Consider the following 25,076-nt stretch of genomic DNA (forward strand, 5'->3'; position numbering starts at 1 on the left):
AAAGAGTTATAGTACACTGCTAGCTACATGCTAGCTGGGGAGCTGCAAAGGTAAGATTGATTGATTGATTGATTGATTGATTGATTGATTTGATTGCTTTTGTTGCTGGTCATGATTGACGATGAGGGCTGAATAATTGACAGCGGTACTGGTGGTGTAGTTAAGAATGTCATACGGAACAGACCTGGATAGCTAGGCTAAGGCTAGGTTAATACTAGGTTGATGGAAGGCATTAGATGGTGAGGTAAAATGGAGTTGTGCAGTGGTAGCATAGAGGGGGATGTTTCCAGGATGCTGGATTACACCGTTAAACCTTCTTGATGTGTCATGGGCCGAATTTAACGAAACATCGGTGAAGGAAGGTGCCCACTTGAAAACCCCAATGACATGCTTCATACTGCTGTTGGCTAGGGTAGGTAGCTGGTAATTTGTATTGTTTGGTAGCTTGTTAGCTTGCTGTTAGCTTGTTCATTATATTGTTTGTTATCTTATTTTTAATCTGGATTGGGCTTCTAAATGTGTTTTTCCTCGGATTTTGGCACAAGGGATAGTAACATCTTGTCCTGTGTATTAATGAATGCTCAGAAATGAATTATGATAATGCAGAAACTGCTTTTTTCCCCAAAATGAAAAGTTGACTCAAGGAGCGGGTTTTTTTTTTTTTTTTTTTTTTTTTTGTTCTGAGCTCAAAAAGAGTTAATTTGCAAAAACAGATACTTCTTAAAATGAAATAACACCTGTTTGAGTGCACATACAAATGATTTAGATGATTTATGTGAACATGATTAAGTGAAAATGTTTTAATTACTGCAACAAAGTTTGCATGTTCTCCCCGTGCCCCCTGGGGGTTTCCTTCATATAGGAACCCCTCACCAAAAACATGCAATATCCTGGTCGCTGAAGTGGTCCCTTATCTGGTCGTTCGGGGTGCCTGTTCGGAGGGAGGGGAACTGGTTGGAATTGCGTGATCCTCCCACGTGCTATGTCCTACCGGTGAAGCTTCCTCTGTCAGGTGAAAAGAAGCGGCTGGGTACTGCCCATGTCTCGGAGGAAGCATGGAGCCAGCTTCGACTCTCCCCAGATTGGCAGAGGGTGGAGCAGCAACCCGGATAAATTAACTAAATTAGCACAAATGGGGGATAACAATGGGATAAAAAATCGGGGGGGAAATATGTAAAAAACAAAATACTGGGAAAAAAAGATCAAATAATTATCATAAATACATAAATATCTCACTACTATAATAAGGCGAGGGGTGGCATGTGGCCCACCTGCGTACGCGAACACGTGAAGTGTGCAAGACCTCGAGGGCAAATCAGCGTGAAGCACGCAATATTTCTAGTAAAAAAGGATAAAAAAGTACAAATGAAGATATCTGTTTTTGCAGGTGAACTTTTCTATTTCAACGAGAGGCAGTGAGGTGAGAAAATAATGACATGTTCTCTCAGAGAAGACAGAGTAGAGCTAAATGTTGGGTTTCACATCACATCAGCAGGAAAATGCGAGTTCAGGTATTTTTATATTAATGTGCACGTAAAACAGAATTTGAACGGTCTGTTGAACAGTAACAGTGATCCTGACCTGAGAGTCTCCAGTCTACATTGTGGACTCTGCAGTCCAACAGAGAGCAGCTTCACTGATGAATCTTGAAGGTCATTGTCACTCAGGTCCAGCTCTCTCAGACTAGAGGACTGGGAGCTGAGAACTGAGGCCAGAGCTTCACAGCTTCTCTCTGACAGTTGACAGCCACTCAGCCTGATGGAGAAAAAGCAGCAACATTGAAAATGTTTATTTCCCTCCTCACAACATATTGAATATATCCAGTTTGTATGCACTTACAGCGCTTTATTGGAGGCTTTGACCACTGGCAGCAGGATCAGAAGAGCCTCCTCTGAAGCTGAGTATTTCTTCAGGTCAAACACGTCCAGCTCTTCTTCTGATGACAGTAAGATGAAGGCCAGAGCCGACCACTCGGTAGGGGAGAATTTGCCTGTGGAGAGACTTCCAAAACTCATGTGGTCTTGGATCTCCTTCACAAGAGAGTGGTCATTCAGCTCATTCAGACAGTGGAACAGATTGATGATTCTCTCTGAAGACGGATTCTCCCTGATCTTTTCCTTGATGTACTGGACTGTATCCTGATTGGTCTGTGAGCTACTTCCTATCTGTGGCAGCAGGCCTCGTAGGGGCGTCTGATTGGTCTCTAGTGAAAGACCCAGGAGGAAGCGGAGGAACAAGTCAAGGTGTCCATTTGGACTCTGTGAAGCCTTGTCCACAGCACTCTGGTAGAAGATAGTTTCGGGTTTATTTTCTAAAGTGTGCTCGTCTAACATGGCTCCTGGCTGTTCTGTTTTTTTCTTTCTTCTTTGTTTTGCTTTCTTCAAAAGGGAGAATGGCCATTTACTCATAAACCCTTCGCTGGACATTGGTTCAGAATTGTCAGCAGTGTGGGAGGTTGACTGATTTTCTGACAGCAGATTGACAGATTTGTCTGTGGAGGTTGACTGGTTTTCTGACTGGTTTTCTGACCGCAGATTGACAGATTTGTCTGTGGAGGATGACTGGTTTTCTGACAGCAGATTGACACCAGAGTCGATGAATGAGATGATGACATGAACAGCAGCCAGAAACTCTTGAATGCTCAGATGGACAAAGCAGAAGACCTTGTCCTGGTACAGCCCACACTCCTCTTTAAAGATCTGTGTGAACACTCCTGAGTACACCGAAGCTGCTCTGATATCAATACCACACTCTTTCAGGTCAGCTTCATAGAAGATCAAGTTGCCTTTCTCCAGCTGCTCAAAAGCCAGTTTTCCCAGAGAAAGAATCATGTGTGGATCTGTCTCAGCTCTCTCGTGATACTTGATGTTCAGTTTGGACTGAACCACCAGGAAGTGGATGTACATCTCAGTCAGGGTCTTGGGCAGGTCTCCGATCTCTTTGGTTTTCAACACATGGTCCAGAACATTAGCAGTGATCCAGCAGAAGAGTGGAATGTGGCACATGATGAGGAGGCTTCGTGACGTCTTGATGTGGGAGATGATTCTCGTGGCCTGCTGCTCATCTCTGAATCTCTTCTTGAAGTACTCCTCTTTCTGTGGGTCAGTGAAGCCTCTCACCTCTGTCACCACGTCAACACACTCAGGAGGGATCTGATTGGCTGCTGCAGGTCGTGTGGTCATCCAGAGGCGAGCAGCAGGAAGCAGTTTCCCCTTGATCAGGTTTGTCAGCAGCACGTCCACTGAAGTCGACTCTGTGACATCAGTCACGATCTCGTTGTTCTGGAAGTCTAGAGGAAGTCGACACTCATCCAGACCGTCAAAGATTAGCACAACCTGGAACTTGTCAAACCTGCAGATTTCTGCTTCTTTGGTTTCAGGAAAGAAGCGACGAAGAAGTTCCACCAAGCTGAACTTTTCCCCTTTCAGCAGATTCAGCTCTCGGAAAGTGAATGGAAATATGAACTCTATATCCTGGTTGACTTTCTCTTCAGCCCAGTCCAAAGTAAACTTTTGTGTTAAGACTGTTTTCCCAATGCCAGCCACTCCCTTTGTCATCAATGTTCTGGTTGGTTTGTCTCTTCCTGGTAAGGGTTTAAAGATGTCTTCACATTTGATTGTTGTTTCTGGTCTGGCTGGTTTCCTGGATGCTGCTTCAATCTGTCTGACCTCATGTTCATCATTGACCTCTCCACTCCCTCCCTCTGTGAGGTAATGCTCCGTGTACATCTGATCCAGACATGTTGGGTTTCCTGCTTTAGCAATCCCCTCAAACAAACACTGAAACTTCTCCTTCAGACTGGATTTGTGTTGTTGTTGTGGATGTTGATGTTGAGTTTCTGAAAGAACATGAAAATGAAAATGAACAATGAGCAGATGTTTCAGTAAACATGAGAAATGTGAACATTTCCTGGTAAATGTGTATCTCCACTCCATGACATCTCTTCAGCTCATCACTGGTGAGTGGGATTTATCTCATTTACTTTTCTATCTTGTAATGAATAGATCTTGTTTGGCAAATGTTTATGTTTTCAGTAGTTTGGACATGGTCAGGGCCTTTTTTTTTTTTTAAACTATAGCCACTATACGGCGTAAAGTTCCAACATGAAGGTGGCTACTCAGTTTGTTGATCTTGTGTTCTAGTTGGAATCGATTATTTGGCTTATTCCAAACAAATGATAACTCAAATATATTCAAAAAAATAAAACAGGCCTTTACAAGTCAAAAGAGATCAAAATAACCCAAACTTATTAAATGTTCTCTCTAATAATTAGTTTCTTGTTACGTTTGTTGCGTTTGAGAACTGGAACAGCGTCTTCCAGCTACAGCTTGCATACCTGATTCAAATGAATTAGATGGGGAGCCACAAATGATTTGCTCCTATATTCTTTTGCCAATCTTTCACCTATACAGTAGGTGGCATCATTGTCTTGACAACAAAAACAAAAGAGGCTCTAACAGACATAAATCTCCCATTTCCCACCATCTCCCCTCTCTCTCTATGATGTTAAAGCTGTTAAGGCTTCTTACTTCTCTGCAGCTCCTCAGCCAGCTCCTCCTGCTTCATTCTCCTCAGGAAGAGCAGTGTGATGTTTAGAAATGCCTCTGTGCTGCTCCTCCTCTGCTCTTCCTCCTCACCGTCCACCACCTCCTCATCCTCCCTCTGACTCTCTGAGCATTCTGCCTCATCTGGACTCAGAACGCTCTGGAACCTTCTCAGCTCCTTCTTCACAAAGGTGACGATGTTCTCCTCAAGCAGCTGGAACAGAAAAATATAGTAACTAGGAAAGTGCACTCAGTAGAGTGCAGATCAATTGATTGAACAATGGTTGAACTCTTATCTTGATGTAATTCTTATAGAGCTCGGTGGCCAGAATGCATGGTGCAAGTGAGATGGGTTGATGCATATAATAAGATAAAAGAGCTACTAAGAGGGTGAAATATGATTGTTTACTTTTGGTTATTCGTATATAATGCTTTAACAGTTGAACTATTTGGTATAAATATGATGCTGCTGTAACAGTCTGTATATATTTGATTATCTATATTTGATGTATGAGGGGAGAGCTTGCATGATGTGCCCTGTGTTTGTGTTTGTGTGTGTGTGTGTGTGTGTGTGTGTGTGTGTGTGTGTGTGTGTGTGTGTGTGTGTGTGTGTGTGTGTGTCTGTGCCTGTGCCTGTGCCTGTGCGTGTGCGTGTGCGCGTGCATATGCGTGTGTGTGTGTGTGTGTGTGTGTGTGTGTGTGTACATGCCTGCACATGTATTTATCTACATGTACTTATATAATGGATGGTAAAGTCTTGCTCTCCTGAAAGAAAATATTAAGGATGGATGATCCAGAAGAAGACGGTAATGTAACATTAACTCACTGAGTGTCAATGACGTCTAAAGACGTCAATTCAAATAGTAACGTAGAGTGCCAATGACGTCTAAAGACGTCAATTGCGTTTTTTGACGGTGGGACGTGGATCAAAGCCTGATGCATCTCCTGTAAAAGTATGGGGGATTTTGAAGGTGTATAAGCTATTTTACGGACCCATTAGGTGGCGACAGTGCTCTCCGGATTAGAGAAAGATGAGAAAAAAGAGTAGAAGAAGCCTGGGGAAACGGAAACCGATGCATGTTGTAACGTTAGCTGTGAACAGCAGCCAATCTGCTCCCACAATTGAGCCCCTCCGTCTCCGCTGCGATAGCCCCTCCACATGATTAGTTGCCAGAAAAGGAGCAAAAAAAAAAAAGCCAAATCATTCTCAGCTGGAAGCGCTGGGAGCCGGCGCACAAAAACGGCGGAACACTGTGAAAATAGGCTGCGGTGCAGCGCACTTTGAAATGTGCAGAGCAAACGTGCAGCAGAGAGCCACCAGAGACACTCCCACGGAGGAGTTTGCAGTTGAGGGGGGTGGGGCACGCAGGGCACCATACAACACCGACCCAGACAGCAGGCTCGATGGACAGATTGGCAAACACAAGCTAGAATACCTGATGCCCACCAGCAGTAAATCAAGACCAGCAAGAAGGTGTAGGGTCTGCGCACGCAGGGGCCAGCGCTGCTGGTTGCAGCTAAAAAATATTATTTTGCCATCAAAATTCCTTTGTTTTCGCTGTTTTATTGAAGGAAATTATTTTTGAGGTGTCACTACATCAGAAAATATTAGCTTCAGAGTCAGTGATGTGCTTGAAATGCTTCATTTCACAAAAGGCTCATTATCTCGGCTTCTAGTTTGAAACGTCTGTTTTTGGTGAAACCAACTTATCTTCTACTGCTCATAACTAAAGAACGGAAAATGATATCAATAAACTTTTTTTTGCTGATGATACAAGAGAGTCTCATCGTTCTTTGGGCGTGTTCGGTGTTTACATAGTAATATCACACAATATTCTGTGGGTCTTGAGAAATCACTGAAAACGCTCTGAAAGGGCTGGCACTGGGAGCATCCGTTTTCCAGAAGTGGCTGGCAGCCAATGAGTTAAGGATGTCAACTGCCATAAAACACCAAAGACAAGAAGGGAAGAGATAATGTCATCATTGATGATTTCACCGATGTCACTCTTGACATAATGATGTCACTGTTGAAGGTTATGATGCCACAGTGATGATGTCACTGTTGAAGGTTTTAAAGATGTCAATGATGGCATCATTAAAGACAATGATGTCAACAGTAATGGTGTCATAATGGATAATGCCATCATCTGTGATGTTACACCTGAGATATGATGTCACTGTTAAAGATTGGTGATTTCACTTATGATGTCATATGTATGATGTCATGACAATCATCACAAGGAGGGTACAGACAGACAGAGAGACAGACACGACCAATCACATAATCTCCCCCTCAGCTTCGCCTCTGGCAGAGATACATTTCTGAATTAATCATGGAACACAACATCAGATCCATCAGAGACTGAAAGCCTTCAGAGGGCTGTACCACGAATGTTGTATAAGAAGATAAAGGATCTGTCCCTTGATCTGGTTTGTCTAAACCAGATAATTGCCATCTAGCTGGATTTTAGTTAACGCGTACTACGAAGCTAGATCGCAACTCGTTAAGTGGAAGGAGGTTTTTCTAATCAAGCTGAGAGCTCGTGCACATGAAAATGCCCGTGCACAGGAGCTCGTGCCCGCAAAAGAGGCGTGGTTTTTAACAACTGCCAATCACAATGCAATATGGACTGCTCCAACTTCTACAGCGCCAGACACGCCTATTTCCTCATTTATTTGAACCGCAAATTGAGAAGCTTTACTACTGTATGTCATAATAAAAATCTGCGTTGGATATTATTAGTCTGTCCCCCAATTACTGTCTAAAGTTACCACTTTTATCCACATCAGTAATTTCTTTGAAGAGCGGTTTCTGCCTCCACATAGGCTATCTACAGCAGCTCAATTCACCCTCTCAATAAACTCAATATAACCTGCATGTCTATTTCCAAAATCCGTAGGCGTTTTTAGACCATTTAGGCTCAATAAATAATAATGATCTCATGATGTGTTTGGTCGCACTGATGGAATAATTCCTATAGGCTATTAGGCTATCAATAAAAAAATAATGATAATAAAATTTAAAAAGGCTGCTGAACTGAATCGACGGGGTACATGCGGGCATAGATTTCATCTATAAAAAAAATCCTATTTTGTGGTCACATATAGGTTATTGGCAGCAGAGTCGCATATCTCCATATTTCATACAATGACTATGCTGGAAATAATATGAAGTTCAATCACATCATACAGGCCAAAAGTCACACAGTTGCAGCTGCAAAATGCAGGAGTAGCCTAGATATGAATCATCTGTGTGCAGGCGATCCCATATTAAATTGCTTAGATAGTAGTTGGCTATTCTGACATGTATGACTATGTCCAACCCAACGTCAGCCTCAGCTCCATTGCGCACACGGCACCGTGCGCTTTGGATATGCTTATGTAATCTTTTTATGCCGGTTTAGTGATATTTCTCCACTCACCATTCAGCTGCAATCGATCGGTGCGGTCAAACAACGTATCTAGCCTACTTGAGAGCACAAAAATTAATATATGAAAACATATTCCAAAGTGGTAAGTAGGGCTTAATTTAAATGTAGCCTGCAACAAGTGCAAGGCTTTAGTCCTCGATTAATTCAACAGGAGCCTTTTTTTTCTTTTTTCTTTTCTTTTGAATGCAATGTATTTTTCATATGGGGACCATATGAATGGCAACTCAGAGAGCTGATTGGTAAGCAGGTGGGTCTTTCATGGGTTTTGATCTTATCCTCTGAACTTAACCTGCTACAAAGCAGGTTAGCCGTACAGCATAAGTTGCTATGGTGATCTATCTTGGTAAGAAGTTAACTAGCGTCGTGGTACGGCAAAACTAGGGTTAAAACTGTTACCTCGCTAAGCCACTAATCTTGCTTCGTGGTACACCCCCCTGGTCTAAAGAGTGCAGCATGGAGAGTGAATGTTTGTTTTGCATTTGACTTGTTGTTTATTTACACACCATAAATGTGGTCTCCAGGTCTGTTTGATGCTCCTGGACAGACTGATCACTGGTAACCTCTGACCTCTCCTGGTGAGCTCTGGGGGGGGGGGGGGGGGGGGCACAAAACATTTGATATTAGGTCATAGGTCTGAGGTCATATTATCACTCTCTCACACACACACACACACACACACACACACAGAAAATATCGTCATTATCTCCTTGGAGGAGATAATGTCGACATGAGGGGGGAGGGAGGGGCGTCCGTTCGCCTCGGTTTCTAACCTCGAGCCATATCCAAACCCTATAACCCCAGCCAAGTGGCTTTCCTTGCCTAACCCCAACCGTGTGTGTCCAAATCCAATGCAAAAGTCATGTGACAAAGTGACAGAAATCAATGCCAAGATGTTAGAGTCTGATGCTACAAATGCCAACAGTGACCACTATCTGGTGACAGCTACAGTAACATCAGGCTGAAACTCCAAGAAGTAAAACAGCAGAGTCAACGCAGCAGACGACTCGACATGAACAAACAGATGTCAGAATAGAACAGTGTTGGAGCTGATACATCTCTGTGCTCTTGGTGCCCTGGATGATTCAACTGATGAGGACTCTGATCCACTGGGAAACCATCAAGAACACCTATGTGGAGACAGCTACCATGATCCTGCCTACAGAGAGAAGAAGAACAAGGAGTGGCCGACACCTGGCAGAAAACATATGAAGGTCAAGATGTTGAACACCAAGTCACTGAGGCTCCAGAAACAGCTCTGTATAAGTACTGTATATAAGACCAAGGGTAGGGAGGTCAAAAAGAGTGAATGACAGAAATGCCTTTGTTGAGATGCCAGCCTGCAAAGCAGAGTGGACAGCTTGAAGAGGTGAAATAAGTGCTATAAAAAATCACCAAACTACTCTGTGGCAAAAACATCATCCAATCTGCTTCTGTAAAAGACAACATCTTAACAGAGAGGGGACAGGCAGCGAGATGGATTCCTTAAGCACCCTGAACCAGAACATCCTGCTAACCCCCCACACCTACAGATAACATATTCAACATCAACACAGAGTGCCATTAAAGCAGTGATACTCAACCCGAGGCTCTAGAGCCACATGTGGCTTCTTTATGGGTGGTTGTGGCTCTTCTAAGTCCTACTTAAAATAAATAAATAAATAAATAAAAATCTAATAAAAATAATGGGAGGAAATGCACTTTTTTTGCGATTGTGGCTCTTGCATGCAAAGCTTCTTGTTGTCAGTGTGGCTCCTGAGTAGGACAAGGCTGAGCTCAACACCTCAGTTAAGGTCCTCACAGACCTGTTCACAAACATCTGGATACTGAAGACTGAGCTCAACGCCTCAGTTAAGGTCCTCACAGACCTGTTCACAAACATCTGGATACTGAAGACTGACCTCAACACATCAGTTAAGGTCCTCACAGACCTGTTCACAAACATCTGGATACTGAAGACTGACCTCAACACCTCAGTTAAGGTCCTCACAGACCTGTTCACAAACATCTGGATACTGAAGACTGACCTCAACACCTGAGTTAAGGTCCTCACAGACCTGTTCACAAACATCTGGATACTGAAGACTGACCTCAACACCTCAGTTAAGGTCTTCACAGACCTGTTCAGAAACATCTGGATACTGAAGACTGACCTCAACACCTCAGTTAAGGTCCTCACAGACCTGTTCACAAACATCTGGATACTGAAGACTGACCTCAACACATCAGTTAAGGTCCTCACAGACCTGTTCACAAACATCTGGATACTGAAGACTGACCTCAACACGTCAGTTAAGGTCCATCCAAGGTCCTCTGTCTTTTAATGCTGTGTTTTATTAAGGTAATAATAATAATAATAATAATAATAATAATGATAATAATAATATTGATAATACATTGGATTTATATAGCACCTTTCTAGATACTAAAAGTGCTTCACATATCAGGGGAGGCAGGGGAACTCAACTCATCCACCATGTTAATATGCTCGTGTTGATGGGTATCGTTTACTTTACTTTATTTCATTTGGCAGACACTTTTATCCAAAGCGAGTTACATCACATTTCAATACAATTCATTCAGAAAAATACAAACAATGAAAACATAACTAAAAACACATACAATCAATAAGAGTTAAACGTTTCCGGAGGGGCCCAGGTGTAGCCCGAAAAGATAAGTTTTTAGTCTCCGGCGAAATATCGGCAGTGTCTCGGCCAGCATGACGAAGGGAGGAAGTTCATTCCACCATTGAGGCCAGGGAGGAGAACAGTCTTGAACGAGACAAGCGTCCCCCAGGGCCATGCAGCGATGGAGGGGCGAGGCGAGCCGTGCAGGTGGAGGAGCGGAGGGAACGGTGGGATGTTTGGAAGCTGACCAGGGATTGTAAGTAGAGCGGGGCTGACCGGTGAACTGCACGGTAGGTCAGTACCATGGTCTTGAATTTGATACGGGCCAAGATGGGGAGCCAGTGAAGGTCACGAAAAAGAGGAGTGACATGGGAGAATTTAGGTAGGTTGAACACCAGACGGGCAGCAGAATTTTGAATGAGTTGGAGGGGTTGGATGGCCGAGGCAGGTAGCCCCGCCAATAGGACATTACAATAGTCGAGGCGGGAAAGGACGAGTGCCTGGACCAGGAGTTGAGCCGCCTCCCTAGTGAGGAACGGACGAATCTTTCTAATATTATACAGGGAGAACCTACAGGAGCGGGCAGTTGCTGTGATGAAGGCTGAGTTGGATAGCTGGTTATCTAGAGTTACACCAAGGTTCTTAACAGTATTTGACGGCAGTACAGTGATATTGTCGATGGTGATGGAGAGGTCAGTGAGTGGACAGTCTTTCCCAGGGAGGAAGAGGCGCTCGGTTTTCCTGAGGTTGAGTTTGACTTTGAGATGATGGGCAGTCATCCAGGAGACAATGTCCTTAAGGCAAGCGGCCAGACGTGACTCGAATAGGGTGTCAGAAGGGGGAAAAGTTGAGTGTCATCTGCATAGCTGTGGTAGGAGAAACCGTGGGAAGTGATTACGTGACCAAGGGACCTAACATAAAGAAGGAACAGGAAGGGGCCGAGGACAGATCCCTGGGGGAAACCCGTGTTCAGAGTGCAAGTTTTAGAGAGGGACCCACGCCAGAGAACCATATAAGTGCGATTGGAGAGATAGGAGGTGAACCATGAGAGTGCAGAACCAGAAATAGCGAGATCAGTGAGAGTGGAGAGAAGGATGTGATGATTAACAGTGTCAAAAGCAGCAGAAAGGTCAAGAAGGACAAGGACAGAGGAGAGGGAGGAGGCTTTCGCTGTGTGGAGGGCATGGGTGACTGAGAGGAGGGCTGTTTCCGTGGAGTGAGCGGGCTTAAATCCAGATTGCAAGGGGTCCAGGAGGTTATTTTGAGTGAGGTGGAGAGAGAGTTGTTGACATACTGCACGTTCTAGGGTTTTTGAGATGAAGGGGAGGAGAGAGACAGGGCGGTAATTATGGAGGGCGGTGTGGTCAAGGGAAGGTTTTTTAAGGAGCGGCTTGACTCTGGCTGTTTTCAGAGCGGCCGGGACAGTACCAGAGGACAGGGAGGAGTTGATGAAAGAAGTGAGGAAGGGGGATAAATCAGAGGAAATGGTTTGGAGAAGAGGGGAGGGGATGGGATCCAGGGGGCAGGTGGTGGCAGGATTGGACATGAGAAATTTGAGGACATCATTGGGGGAGAGGGGAGAGAAGTTCAAGTTCAAGTTCAAGTTTATTAGTGTCCCAAAGGGCAAATTGAGTTGCAGCATATAGACATACAAATAAGAACATTGACAAGAAACAACACAAGTAGCATGTTAAATGTTACATGCCTGTAGTTAAAATAAATAAAAGGCTAAATAAAACATCAAGGACCTTGTTTGTGGCACACAATGACCGATAATGTGCAAGGTAGCATTAAAGTGCACAGCAATCGGTAAAGTGCACAGCGATCGATAAAGTGCACAGCGATCCTTAAAGTGCACAGCGATCCGTAAAGTGCACAGTGATCAGTAAAGTGCAGACACGCAGCGACCGGTAAAGTGAGGTAGTAGAATAAAGTGCACAAATGGCCAGTAAAGTGCACAAAGTAAGGAAAGATAAATCAATAGTTAAAAACAGTAAAAGCAATAAAATAATAGAAACCATAAAATCAATAGAAACAATAAAACAATACAAACAGCGACGGAGGCTGAAAGTAAAAAATTATAATAAAACACTAAACCATCAGTGCCTTCCCTCAGCAGCGTTCAATGCTCGGATGGAGACAGGGACAAAGGAGAACTTGTGCCTATTTTTTGTGGCCCGTGGGGCACACAGTCGACGACCTGAAGGAAGGAGCCTGTACTCCGAGCTTAGAGGGTGGGCTGCGTCTGAACGGATGGACAAAGCCTTCTTAAGTACTTGTCTGTTAAAGACATGGTCGAGGCTGTCCAGATGGATACCGGCTACTTTAGAGGCCACTTTCACAATTTTTCCGAGGGAATTCTTATCCTTAATACACAGGTTACCATACCAGCAGGCAATGGAGAAGGAAATTACTGACTCGATATAGGCACTATAAAACAGCTTCATCAGAGTCTTATCAATTTGGAACTTTGCAAGTTTCCTCAGGCAGTGTAGACGTTGCTGATCTTTTTTACACAACATGTCAGAGTTCAGGTCGAATTTGAGCTTGTCGTCAATTATCGTGCCTAGATACTTATAACTGGTGACAAGATCCACATTCTGACCATTAAAAACACTGTTCTGAGGTGTAGGAGGGGAACGTCTGTAATCAATGCAGATTTCTTTTGTTTTCGAGACATTGATCTGCAAGAAAGCATCATTACACCAGGACAGGAAATCATCGATAACCTGCCCGTGGCCGTCCTCATCATCCTTAAGCAGGCTGACGATGACAGAATCGTCAGCATACTTAATGATGAATCTGTTGTTATACAGGCCACGACAGTCGTTGGTGTAAAGAATGTAAAGAAAGGCGGATAAGACGCAGCCCTGAGGCGAGCCGGTAGAGGATGACAAGATGCCAGATAAAATCCCTGTCCCCCACGAGAAGGAGGACAGGGTGGTGGCAGGGGGTGGAGAGTTATAGTTGAAGATGGGAGAGTTGTTGTTAGTGGCTGGAGGGGGGAAGTGTGGAGGAAAAATCCACCTGCAATGTCCTGCTGATTCATCAATAATTGAGATATCCGTTTTAAATGTTCATAGGAGGTTTTCTTTATTTCCACAATCATGTCTCCGTGCACGGAGGTCTCCTCTTGACTACATTTGTCAATGCAAGAGCCCCGCATCATTGTTTACAACAGTTCATATAATAAAACCAATGTTGCCCGCCCCCCCACCGTGGAGGGCAGTTCTTTCCATTCAGCCATGTAGCTAATCTGATGTTCACTGGAATACATAACAAGTGTCTATTCTCACAGTTCTTCCCAAAACAAGACACAGGTTCCCACAGGAACTCACATGTTCTCTAGACACTTCCCCAAAACAAGATACTTGTTCTCACAGAACAGCAATCCTCTGCATTGGAAAAAAACACAGTTCACTAAATACAGCATGGAATTGCCATAGCTAATAACTAATCAATCAATAAGCATTTGATCAATAATTTTCCATGACAATTCCACACTTTTGATAAGAATAAATCATTATTATCAATATTAAAAATAAATTATTGATAACAAACTATAAGTTCAAACACAGTCAAAGAAAACTAACATAACTATTATCCTTAACTTATTAGAAAAAAATGTATCATCTCACACATCTATATAGATTAAAATGTCCCTATGTGTTCACAATCACAATTAATAAGTCCTTCATTTCGGTTACTTACTTAATACTTAATCCATACTTATGTTACAATGTATCATTTGCTCAAATCAAACTCTTGGCGATGCTAAATATCAAATTAAGCATGATTATTTACCCAAGATTTCATATCATAAACGAAGTGTGTCAGAGGTCAATGGCCTTTTTTATTGTTCCACACTTTTTGGCATATTTTTTCTTCTTAAAAACACAGTTTACACATTTCTGGTAATTGGCTCCTGTTCACTGGTGTTGGATCCTGGTAGTCGAAGTCACTAAATCGTTTTGGCCCGCCTCCCACTTCGTCCTCCACTATCCACTCATATCAGCAAGCCGCTATTCACATTTCATACAAAAACATTCTCACAGGCTACAAATGTTTTTTTCTTCTTTTTTCGGGTTTCTTACTACAATTGTTGACGATTTCCAAACCTCTGGCAGACATAGGCTACACACCAAGTGCACTTTGGCATGCAGCCCACTCAGAGGCTGGGAAATTGAACCCACGACCCAATTTTGATGCAAATGATCAATCTAGTCTATTTTACAAGTCCAAGTCATGTCTCAAGTCTTTGTCCTCCTCTCCGCTCTCCAGTCACACTGGAGTCCCCTTTCTCCTGTCTAACTAGTGTACAATAACATTGCCTTCAACGATCACACACCTTTCACCGTCAAACATCACTCATTCACACTGTGTTCACACTCCCCTGTCTCCTATGACTCCAACGGTTTTTTAATACACATGATCACAGTTTTTACACAAACCACACCAAGTACGACTCTCTGCATCCGATTCGTCATGGGGAAACCGTCTGTGGTCCAGCTCACGCATGTGTGTGTGTGTGTGTGGAAAGCCTAAGCTAATTGCACTGGTGAAGGATATGGGGGGGGCTGGATCTCAGCATCTGGCATTGGAGATCGTCCCATGGTGATTGTCCAATCTGATTGTCTCAGTCTGCTTGTCCATCTGATTGTCTCAGTCACACAGGCACACAAAACACATACACCACAACAACAAAAACTTAAAAACAAAACAAAAAACAGACACAAAAACAAAAGCTGCTTACCCCCTTTGACAGATGCGTTATTTAACGCATGTGTCAATTAATTTAGCAGTTTTTCTATATACTTATTTTTCAGAGAGAGACACCCTTTAACTTGTCTCTGCCTCTCTCAATCCTCTTGGGAAATGTGTGTGCGCTATACACTGTGGTTATCTGGAGGGTGCTGCAGGTTTCAAGGCTTCAGGCTGAGAAGCGGGGGGGGAGAGAAATCTCAGTGTGTTCACAAACATTTACCTTTTCGCTTGGCAATAAGGGTTTTCCAGGCCAAAAAAAAAACATAACTTCTATTAAACAATACTGTACTAATGCAAAAAAGTACTTTTGCTCTGTGTGCATTGCATGTACATAATGTATACAGTGTGTGATTCTCTTACTAAAACAATGGTTTGTCAAACAACTGTAACATGCAAATGTTCATGTGTGTCATTACTTATCTGCTCATAATTGGTGTCTTTGGAGAAAATTCTGCTGTGAACTCCTCCACCCTCAACTGGCTTGCGTCTCCGGCCGTGTCAGTCTCTCGCCTGTGATTGACCAGCGCCTCACACCCTCTCCGCTCCGTCTTGATTCGCTTCGTTGAGTCCTCTTCGCTGTTAAACTGTCCAGGTGGCGTCAACCTCCGGGCCAAGCCTAAGAATCGAAAACTCCACGGCAGTCATATATTCTTTTACAGCAAGCAAACCACTCATATGCATTTCTGTAGCCGTCACACCGGTGTGGTGAAACACTTACACGGGAGGGAGAGATTTTACTCTCTCCCATTGCTGGCCGCTAGCTGCGGTGTTCAGGGCTGGTGGCTGCTGGTACGGATGCTGCTGCCGGTTCCCTGGCTGAAGCCTGCTCGGAGTGCTGATGGTCTCCACTGGAGCCTGGACCGCTGGCGGTCTTCAGTGTAATCGAGCCTGGCGCTGACTCTCAGTCTGCTGCATGGTGGTGGTGAGGCGCGGGTCAATTTCCAGGTTGAGACCTTTTAAGACACATTAAGAGACACTAGCGAAAGATTAAACTCCTCACATGATAATTGAAAGTGTATGTATGTATGGTATGTATTGCTTCTGGCAGACATACTTTCTTTTCCCCTTAATAATAAATGTGTTGCTGTTGTTTTCTGTGGTTTTTCAAAACCACCTAGACCATAACTTTTATACAGTCTATATTTCCCTCTAAATGTGGCATAAATGTGTTTTTTTTTTTTCCCTCTGTGGTTTTGTTCAAAACCACTTAGACCATAACTTTTATACAGTCTATATTTCCCTCTAAATGTGGCGTGTAGGTCTGCTTGAGACAAATGTGCTTTCCTGGTGTGTATTTACACAAACCCATATTTATACAAACCCATAGCTCCTCGTGAGCTTTCTCTAAACAACTGTGGTTTTGTTTGTGTGTGCGAAATCAAAACCAATACCTTATGATATTACCAATAAAAACAAAATAACAAAATAACAAAATAATCTTTTGTAGACAGGTATGGATTAAAATAAAAACACACTGTAGATTCACATAACAAAATAAACAACCCTGTTTGTCCCCTGCCGGCCGGCTTATCTACACACATATGAACGTTTAAGCCCCAAAATAAAAAGTTGAATTTGAATGTTTAGCCCCTGTTTTACGCTTGCATCCCAAAACAAAAAGTTCAATTTGAACGTTTAGCCCCACAACAAAAAGTTTAGTTTGTGAACTTTGTGATTTTTCTTCCTCTCATTTTTCTCATTCAGAAATTTCTCATTCATATCTCAGTCATTTCCCATTCATTTCCCATTCATTTTTCTCATTTTTTTTTTTTTTTCTTCCTCAATGAGCCTCACTGCTCAGTTTCACCCACACTCTCCCCTTTTTTTATTTCATTTTTTTTTGTTCAAAGGAAAGAGACCTTTTGAAAACAACTTTTCTTTTTTTTTTTTTTTCTTTTTCTGTAAATGAATGGTAAGAATTTTCCCAATGCTTTGACTTTGTAATTGTATCCCTTCTATTATATCCACATATACTTTATACCTCCTTTCGCAAAACTCAGGTCCGGGTATGTGTTTTTTTTTCCACTTACTGCAGTTTTTAGACGCTAAGTATACCTTTCAACTTACGTCGACGCCAAGTAATACCTTTCAACCTGCGTCTTTACTGTTTGCCCGTCGACAAACAGGCCGATTTATTCTTCTCTAAATCTTGCCCAAATATGAGTCGGCTCTAGTAAGCTCCCTTACGCGTGCGCTCTAAGCTACGGCAATAGTGAGTTTTATCTAATATTATCTCACGCGAGCATCCCCAGGACACATCGCACTCCCCTCAAAGGCAAAAGATTTCCCAGGCAGAAGTTACATCCGTTTTCCTAACGCAACGCCTCACCCTCTCGGCGGTGAGTATATCCGATAACGGCAATAGTGAGTTTTATTTAATATTATCTCACGCGAGCATCCCCAGGACCCCGCACTCCCCTCAAAGGCAAAGAATTGCCCAGGCAGAAGTTACATCCGTTCTCCACTACACAATCCCCCAGACCTGCAGCTTTTAACAGTAGTTACAATTGTCTATTTTTAGAACCAATTGTATAACATTATTCTAAATTTCACAGCTACTCAATTTGACATAAAACTGATCAATCAACATTGCATTCAGTGTGTATTTGCCTCACCAGGTTCCGCAGATCACAGCGCTGGGCTACATTCCTCCGCATGTCGACTCCTGCTCTCTTAGCATTAATCGAGCTTTCAGGTCCAACTTTGACAGGAGGTTATCACCAGTCGACATGCCAGAGGTCCGCATCCCAGTCGTGAGATCCCGGACGAGCCCCCAAGTTGTGGAGGAAAAATCCACCTGCAATGTCCTGCTGATTCATCAATAATTGAGATATCCGTTTTAAATGTTCATAGGAGGTTTTCTTTATTTCCACAATCATGTCTCCGTGCACGGAGGTCTCCTCTTGACTACATTTGTCAATGCAAGAGCCCCGCATCATTGTTTACAACAGTTCATATACTAAAACCAATGTTGCCCGCCCCCCCACCGTGGAGGGCAGTTCTTTCCATTCAGCCATGTAGCTAATCTGATGTTCACTGGAATACATAACAAGTGTCTATTCTCACAGTTCTTCCCAAAACAAGACACAGGTTCCCACAGGAACTCACATGTTCTCTAGACACTTCCCCAAAACAAGATACTTGTTCTCACAGAACAGCAATCCTCTGCATTGGAAAAAAACACAGTTCACTAAATACAGCATGGAATTGCCATAGCTAATAACTAATCAATCAATAAGCATTTGATCAATAATTTTCCATGACAGAAGGAGGAGGTGATGTCATCGATTTGGTTGGAAAAGAATGTCATGAAGTCGTCAGCGGAGAGGCAGGAGGGGGGAGGAGGGGAGGGAGGGTTGAGGAGAGAGGAAAAAGTGGAGAATAATTTTCTGGGATTGGAGGCAGAGGACTGGATTTGGGAGATGAAGAAGGAAGATTTTGCAGAGGTGACAGCGGTGGTGAAGTTAGATAGGATGAGGTGGTAAGCGGAGAGATCTGAGGGGTCGTGGGATTTACGCCATTTCCTTTCGGCTGCCCGAAGCTCTGCTTGATGGATACGCAGAGCCTCGGACAGCCAAGGCGCAGGGGGACAGGATCTGACAGGTTTAGAAATGAGAGGACAGAGTGAGTCAAGGGCTGAGGAGAGGGAGGACAGAAGACTAGTAGCGGCAGCATCAGTGGATAGAGTAGAGAAGTGTTCGACTGAGGGGAGGAGAGAGAGGACAGCAAAAGAGAGGACTGAGGGTGAGAGTGTTTTTATGTTGCGACGGGTGGTAGTAGTATGAGTGGGTGGTGGGGGGGGTTTGGGGAGAGAGATGGGAAGGGAGAAGGTTATGAAGTGGTGGTCGGAGACAGAGAGAGGAGTGACTGTGAGGTTGGAGGTGCTGCAGGAACGTGTGAAGACCAGGTCGAGGAGGTTCCCGGCCTTGTGAGTGGGCGGAGAAAGAGAGAGGGAGAGGTCAAAAGAAGAGAAAAAGTTCAGAAAAAGAGGAGATTGAAGAGTTGCTACTGGGACATTGAAATCCCCCAGAAAGAGGAGAGGAGTGCCATCCTCGGGGAAGAGGGAGAGGAGAGCATCCAGCTCATCAAAAAAGGCACCGAGCGGACCAGGTGGGCGGTAGAGGACAGTGATGATGAGTTTAATAGGTAGAGAAACAGAGACAGAGTGACATTCAAAAGAGGATAGAGAGAGGTGAGAAAGAGAAGTAATCGTGTAAGTGCATTTTGGTGAAATCAGAAGCCCAGTGCCTCCCCCACGGCCAGAGGCTCTGGGAGTGTGGGAGAACCAGAAGGCATCCGAGAGGGCAGCAGGAGTTGAGGTGTTGTCCGGGATAATCCACGTTTCTGTGAGGGCGAGGAAAAGGAGGGATTGCGAGAGGGCATGTGCAGAAATGATGTCTGTTTTGTTATTGGCAGATTGGCAGTTCCAAAGTCCAGTATTAACGGTGAAGGGTGAGTTGGAAGGTTGTGGGAATGAAAAGTTATCAGAGTTACTACTGGCCAAGTTTGATTTTTGATTTTTTTAAATGATTTTTACTGAAGTGAGAAAAGGTCTATTGTTAATATGGACAGGGATGTCGGAAGTGAGAGTGTCTGATTTGCCAACAGCTGTATTGTTAGCAGCTGTGATAGTGTCTGTTATGAAAACTGGTGGATGAGAAGAGAGTAATTGTCCTCCCGGTCGGTAGGGGGAGCTGACAGAGTGGGGAGATGACAATGGAGGTGTGTTGACAGTAAACAGGGGGGAGGGCGGAGAAGAAGAGCTAAGCAAAACAGAAGAAGAAGAAGAAGAAGAAGAAGAAGAAGAAGAAGAAGAAGAAGAAGAAGAAGAAGAAGAAGAAGAGCTAGGAGGTGACAAACAAACTAGTGGTAATTTTTTTGGGAGCGTCTGGACAGCGTACTGGATGTTAGCAGCCAACATACGAATCCCTGCTTTGTTTGGGTGGAGGCCGTCGCGTGCGAACAGGTGACAACATGTATTTAATATACTGCAAACCAAGTTTAATGCCTCATCCATAACCACACGTCTGTGGCTGTTCAACATACTGAACCTGTTTTTACTGACAGATTAATACACGTTTTGCATCAAAGTAATGAGGATTTCTGATTTATGTTATATAATATGTAATATAATATGTTATATAATATATAATATTATATTATATATAATATGGCTACCGGTGAACAAGCAAATAACAGCCTACTACCATATCAACCACAGATGGAGTGCATAATCCACTGTTCTGATGATACAGATAAGCTGATTTCACCACAAAGTGTTGACTCCTGGAGAACTCTGCTCAGGTCAGAGCAAGAACAATGTTACCTTATTATTACTATATTTATCTCTTCTGAGGGTTTTATTCTTTAAAATGCTTTTTTAATGCTAACATGATATCGTAACAACAGCATGTTGACTTACTTTGTTTTAGAAGAATGCTGACTTTTAAAGTTTTGAGGGTGACCCATAGACCAGTCACTCTTCATGGACACACAGCTGGGCTCAGGAGAGTCTGCTCTCTCCTGCTCGATCCTGATAGAAACACGATTGACAAAAAAAGAGGAGGTTTAACCTCAAGAAAATCTAGATTTTGACCAGAAGTTCACCAGTTCAAATCCCTACATAAACCTGGTAAAAAAAAAAAAAAAAAAAAAAATGTTACGCTATTGTTAATATATTAATCTCTTCTGAGGGATTTGTTCTTTATAATGCTTTGTTAATGATAACATTATGTAGTAACATATTATGTTGACTTACTTTGTTTCAGAAGTTGGTTGTCTTTTAAATTCAGGAGGATGATCCATAGACCAGTCACTCTTCATGGACACACAGCTGGGCTCAGGAGAGTCTGCTTTCTCCTGTTGCATCCTGATATAAACAGGAGAGACAACAGAAAATCAGTTCCAGCAGCTTTCTGACCAGAAGGTCACCAGTTCAAATCCCTACATAAAAACAAGAGCAATGTTCCTATTGTTAATATCTTAGTCTCTTCTGAGAGATTTGCTCTTTATAATGTTTTGTTTATGCTAACATTATGTAGTAACATATTATGTTGACTTACTTTGTTTCAGAAGGCGGTTGTCTTTTAAATTGAGGAGGTCTATCCATAGACCTGTCACTCTTCATGGACACACAGCTGAGCTCAGGAGAGTCTGCTCTCTCCTGCTGCATCCTGATAGAAACAAGACAGTGAAGGTATCTGTGTCTTTATGAAGAAGACTTTGATGCTGTAACTAACATGATAATGACTTACATCTTTTCAGAAGGATCTGTATCTTTAAAGTTTCGAGGTGTCTCCATAGAGTGATCACTCTTGATGGACACACAGCTGGGCTCAGGGGAGTCTGCTCTCTGCTGCTGAGTCCTGATAGAAACAGGAGAGACAAAAGAAACCAGTTAAAATCCATACATAAAAACAAAAGCAATGTTTGTTAATATCTTAATCTCTACCATATGTTTTTCCCCCCCACATTATTATTTTTCATCATAAATCAATGCTATTGGTCACCCTTCACGTCTGTCTGAGTTTTACCAAATTTAACCAGTGTAAACGCATTAAAACCATCTTGTGACTAAGGTCGGGTTCACACCAGAAAGTCCGGGTCCTTGGTTCGGGCCAGAGAAGAGGATGATACATTGTTTCGTTTTTCAGCTGGTTCGTTTGCGTTCACAAGGCCAAAATCCACTAGTCCTGCCCACACGAACCAAAGTCACGTGGGCAGAAATCTCGTTCTGTTATCCACCTTATTTTTGTGAGGCTCCGCTGTAAAATAATTCTGGGAGCAATATCCGGACTAGAACGTGAGCAGCTGTGTGTTTACGCTTGTTGGCTTGACGCTGCCTGGATACTACTCTGCACTGTATGAGCGAGAAGCGCCCGGATAGCGGGGTAATCTGCACTGCAGCGCGTGCCTCCTCGCATCGCATTTCCTTGTTGAACTCTGACGTTAAAAGTTTGCTCGTTACAAAATAACACTAGTTTTGGGAATGTAGCCTAATGATGTTATCTATCACATCCGCTAACCTGTTGCTCGTTGAACAAGTCGGCATTTATAAGCTCAGCTGCACCGTTTACAGACGGGTACATTAGACGGGCTGTGTTGTGTCAAGCTAGACGTAACGGGGGAAGAGGACAGCAGAAGGAAGCATCATGGCCGCCAGAAATAACGCGGATTGGCCATACAATTTGTCGGGGCAAAAGTAAACAAACCATGCCACTAGACATTTTTGTCTGTTTGTGATGTTGCTGGTAACGAGACGAGATAAACTAGCTAACTGCTACAGCTAGCAAGCAGCTTCTTCTTCAGCGGGAGCTTCCAAAACAGGAAAAAAATCAACACAAAAAACCACATGCTTCCTCTGACTAGTCCGGGTGGGGTTCACACCAGAAATGGGCCGCTCCAGAGTTCGCTTGAGAACGGACCGAGACCACCTCTCACAGGCGAACCAGAGCGCGGTTTTTAGTCCGCACCAGAGTTCGAGTAGGAGCGTTCACACCGACCCTATGGACCGTACTAAAGGGGAAAGGTCCGATAGACCGGACTAAACAAGGCTGGTGTGAACCCGCCCTAAGTCTCATAACTCCATTCACCCTCAAACTGTCGACAAAACCTTGAAGCTCCGCCCCTGCCTCCATCTTGAGGCAGCCAGGCAGGAGGAAATACCCACAAAGCAGACACGGCAGACCAGAAATGAACATCACCGTTTATTTGTGACTTTGTCTGATGTAAATAGATCAATAAAAGGCTGTGTGCCCTCTGAGAGGGTGCCTCTAAGTCGGTGTGGGAACGGGCTGGAGGAGCCGCCTGGAGGTATCTGCACGCGGTGCCCCGTAAAAAGTGCCTCGAACTCAGAATGCTAGTAACAACATTTGAGCTTATTCAGATGAGATATTAGGGTAATGACACATCCAGTGAGCAGTGTTGGGGGTAACTCATTACAAAAGTAACATATGACATCATGTAATATATTACTTTTAGCAGTAACTCAGTAATATAACTTATTACAATAGGATTTCAGTAATATTATACCAGTTACTTTGTAAATCAAATCAAATCAAGTAACACAAGTTACAAATTGAGTTACATTTATTTGAATCAAATCAAATATTTAAATAAAGATATAATCATTTCCTAATCAAATGTGTGTTTTTATGCAAATAACCACTATAGATGAGAATAACAAAGGAAAAAGAAAACATTTAGAATTTTGGACGGTTTGACAGTTGACTTCAGACCCTAATAAATTATTTTTCGGGATGTTCCGGGCCGGCAATGACATTCTGCTACTGCAGTTATTTTGGTGAAAGTAATGCAAAAGTAGTGTAATAAGTACAGACAGTAATATTCTAAAGTAACTTATTACTTTCAAATGGAAGTAACTATATGTAGTATATTACATTTTGAATGTAACTTGCCCAACACTGCCAGTGAGTAATTGACCATAACATTGTGCCAACTTTGACGACATGGCGTTCAGTAATTTTAAGAACACTGAGTTTTTTTCATTTCCTGAAAAGTTGCGGTTTTGGAGATACGAGGTTTACGCCCGACAGCGGCAATATTAGGTTTACTTACTTTGTTTCAGAAGGTGGTTGTCTTTTAAAGTTCATAGGTTGATCCATAGACCAGTCACTCTTGATAGACAGACAGCTGGGCTCAGGGGAGTCTGCTCTCTCCTGCTGCATCCTGATAGAAACACATTATGAAGACAGTGAAGGTATCTGTGTCTTTATGAAGAAGACTTTGATGCAGTAACTAACATGATAATGACTTACATCTTTTCAGAAGGATCTGTATCTTTAAAGCTTCGAGGTTGATCCATAGACCTGTCACTCTTCATAGACACACAGCTGGGCTCAGGAGAGTCTGCTCTCTCCTGCTGCATCCTGACAGAAACATGAAGACAGTGAAGGTATCTGTGTCTTTATGAAGAAGACGTTGATGCTGTAACTAACATGATAATTACTTACATCTTTTCAGGAGGATCTGTATCTTTAAAGTTTTGAGGTGGGTCCATAGACCGGTCACTCTTGATGGACACACAGCTGAGCTCAGGAGAGTCTGCTCTCTGCTGCTGGACTCTTCAACACAACAGAGACAAAGCTTTGACTGTGAATAATGCTGCTGATGTCACTGCTGAGCTGTAATGATGTCACTGCTGAGCTGTAATGATGTCACTGCTGAGCTGTAATGACGTCACTACTGAGCTGTAATGACGTCACTGCTGAGCTGTAATGATGTCACTGCTGAGCTGTAATGACGTCACTGCTGAGCTGTAATGACGTCACTGCTGAGCTGTAATGATGTCACTGCTGAGCTGTAATGATGTCACTGCTGAACAGTGGCGGCTGACCAATAGAGGGCGATAGTGCGCCGCCCTCCTTGAGCACATTTTCTAGACCAGTGATTCCCAAAGTATGCGCTGTGCCCCACTGGTGGGGCACGGAGGTACTGCAGGTGGGCAGCGAGTGGTTCGCCAACACTGCTGAGACATTTTCTCTACTGGAAATACGTCTGAAAAAGGGGCATCATCTTATTTGGGGGTCTAGACATGAACATGTTATTTTCTATTGACAACAAGACGAGTGTTCCCCTCAAGGGAGGTACTGTCTCTCTCTCTCTCTCTCTCTCTCTCTCTCTCCCCACATATCATCATTACAGTGTTACTAGTTACTGTAACTTAAATACTTTTTTCAATAATCCAACTAATT

The 25,076-nt window shown here is 43.3% G+C and overlaps 1 protein-coding gene across 1 annotated transcript in view; it reads right to left on the reverse strand.

Moving 5' to 3' along the window:
* The window catches only part of LOC310775890 (uncharacterized protein), a gene marked incomplete at its 3' end in the record, with an annotated part of 56,210 nt that extends 31,769 nt beyond the window's left edge, over positions 1–24,441 (reverse strand). Inside the window, exons 1-16 of the mRNA XM_083636015.1 lie at positions 24,336–24,441; positions 24,141–24,251; positions 23,941–24,051; positions 21,618–21,728; positions 21,426–21,536; positions 21,122–21,232; positions 20,786–20,896; positions 19,621–19,707; positions 18,880–18,959; positions 13,329–13,594; positions 11,265–11,417; positions 8,479–8,526; positions 4,530–4,758; positions 2,541–3,838; positions 1,840–2,321; positions 1,582–1,755 (exon numbers count right to left, since the gene is read on the reverse strand). Coding sequence (XP_083492141.1) covers positions 1,582–1,755; positions 1,840–2,321; positions 2,541–3,838; positions 4,530–4,758; positions 8,479–8,526; positions 11,265–11,417; positions 13,329–13,594; positions 18,880–18,959; positions 19,621–19,707; positions 20,786–20,896; positions 21,122–21,232; positions 21,426–21,536; positions 21,618–21,728; positions 23,941–24,051; positions 24,141–24,251; positions 24,336–24,382 — 3,530 coding nt within the window. The 5' untranslated portion in view covers positions 24,383–24,441. The remainder of the gene's footprint in view (positions 1–1,581; positions 1,756–1,839; positions 2,322–2,540; positions 3,839–4,529; positions 4,759–8,478; positions 8,527–11,264; positions 11,418–13,328; positions 13,595–18,879; positions 18,960–19,620; positions 19,708–20,785; positions 20,897–21,121; positions 21,233–21,425; positions 21,537–21,617; positions 21,729–23,940; positions 24,052–24,140; positions 24,252–24,335) is intronic.
* Between the last annotated feature and the right edge of the window lie 635 nt (positions 24,442–25,076).

The sequence above is a fragment of the Poromitra crassiceps genome, assembly GCF_964638095.1.
Source record: "Poromitra crassiceps genome assembly, chromosome: 4".
NCBI lineage: Eukaryota > Metazoa > Chordata > Actinopteri > Beryciformes > Melamphaidae > Poromitra > Poromitra crassiceps.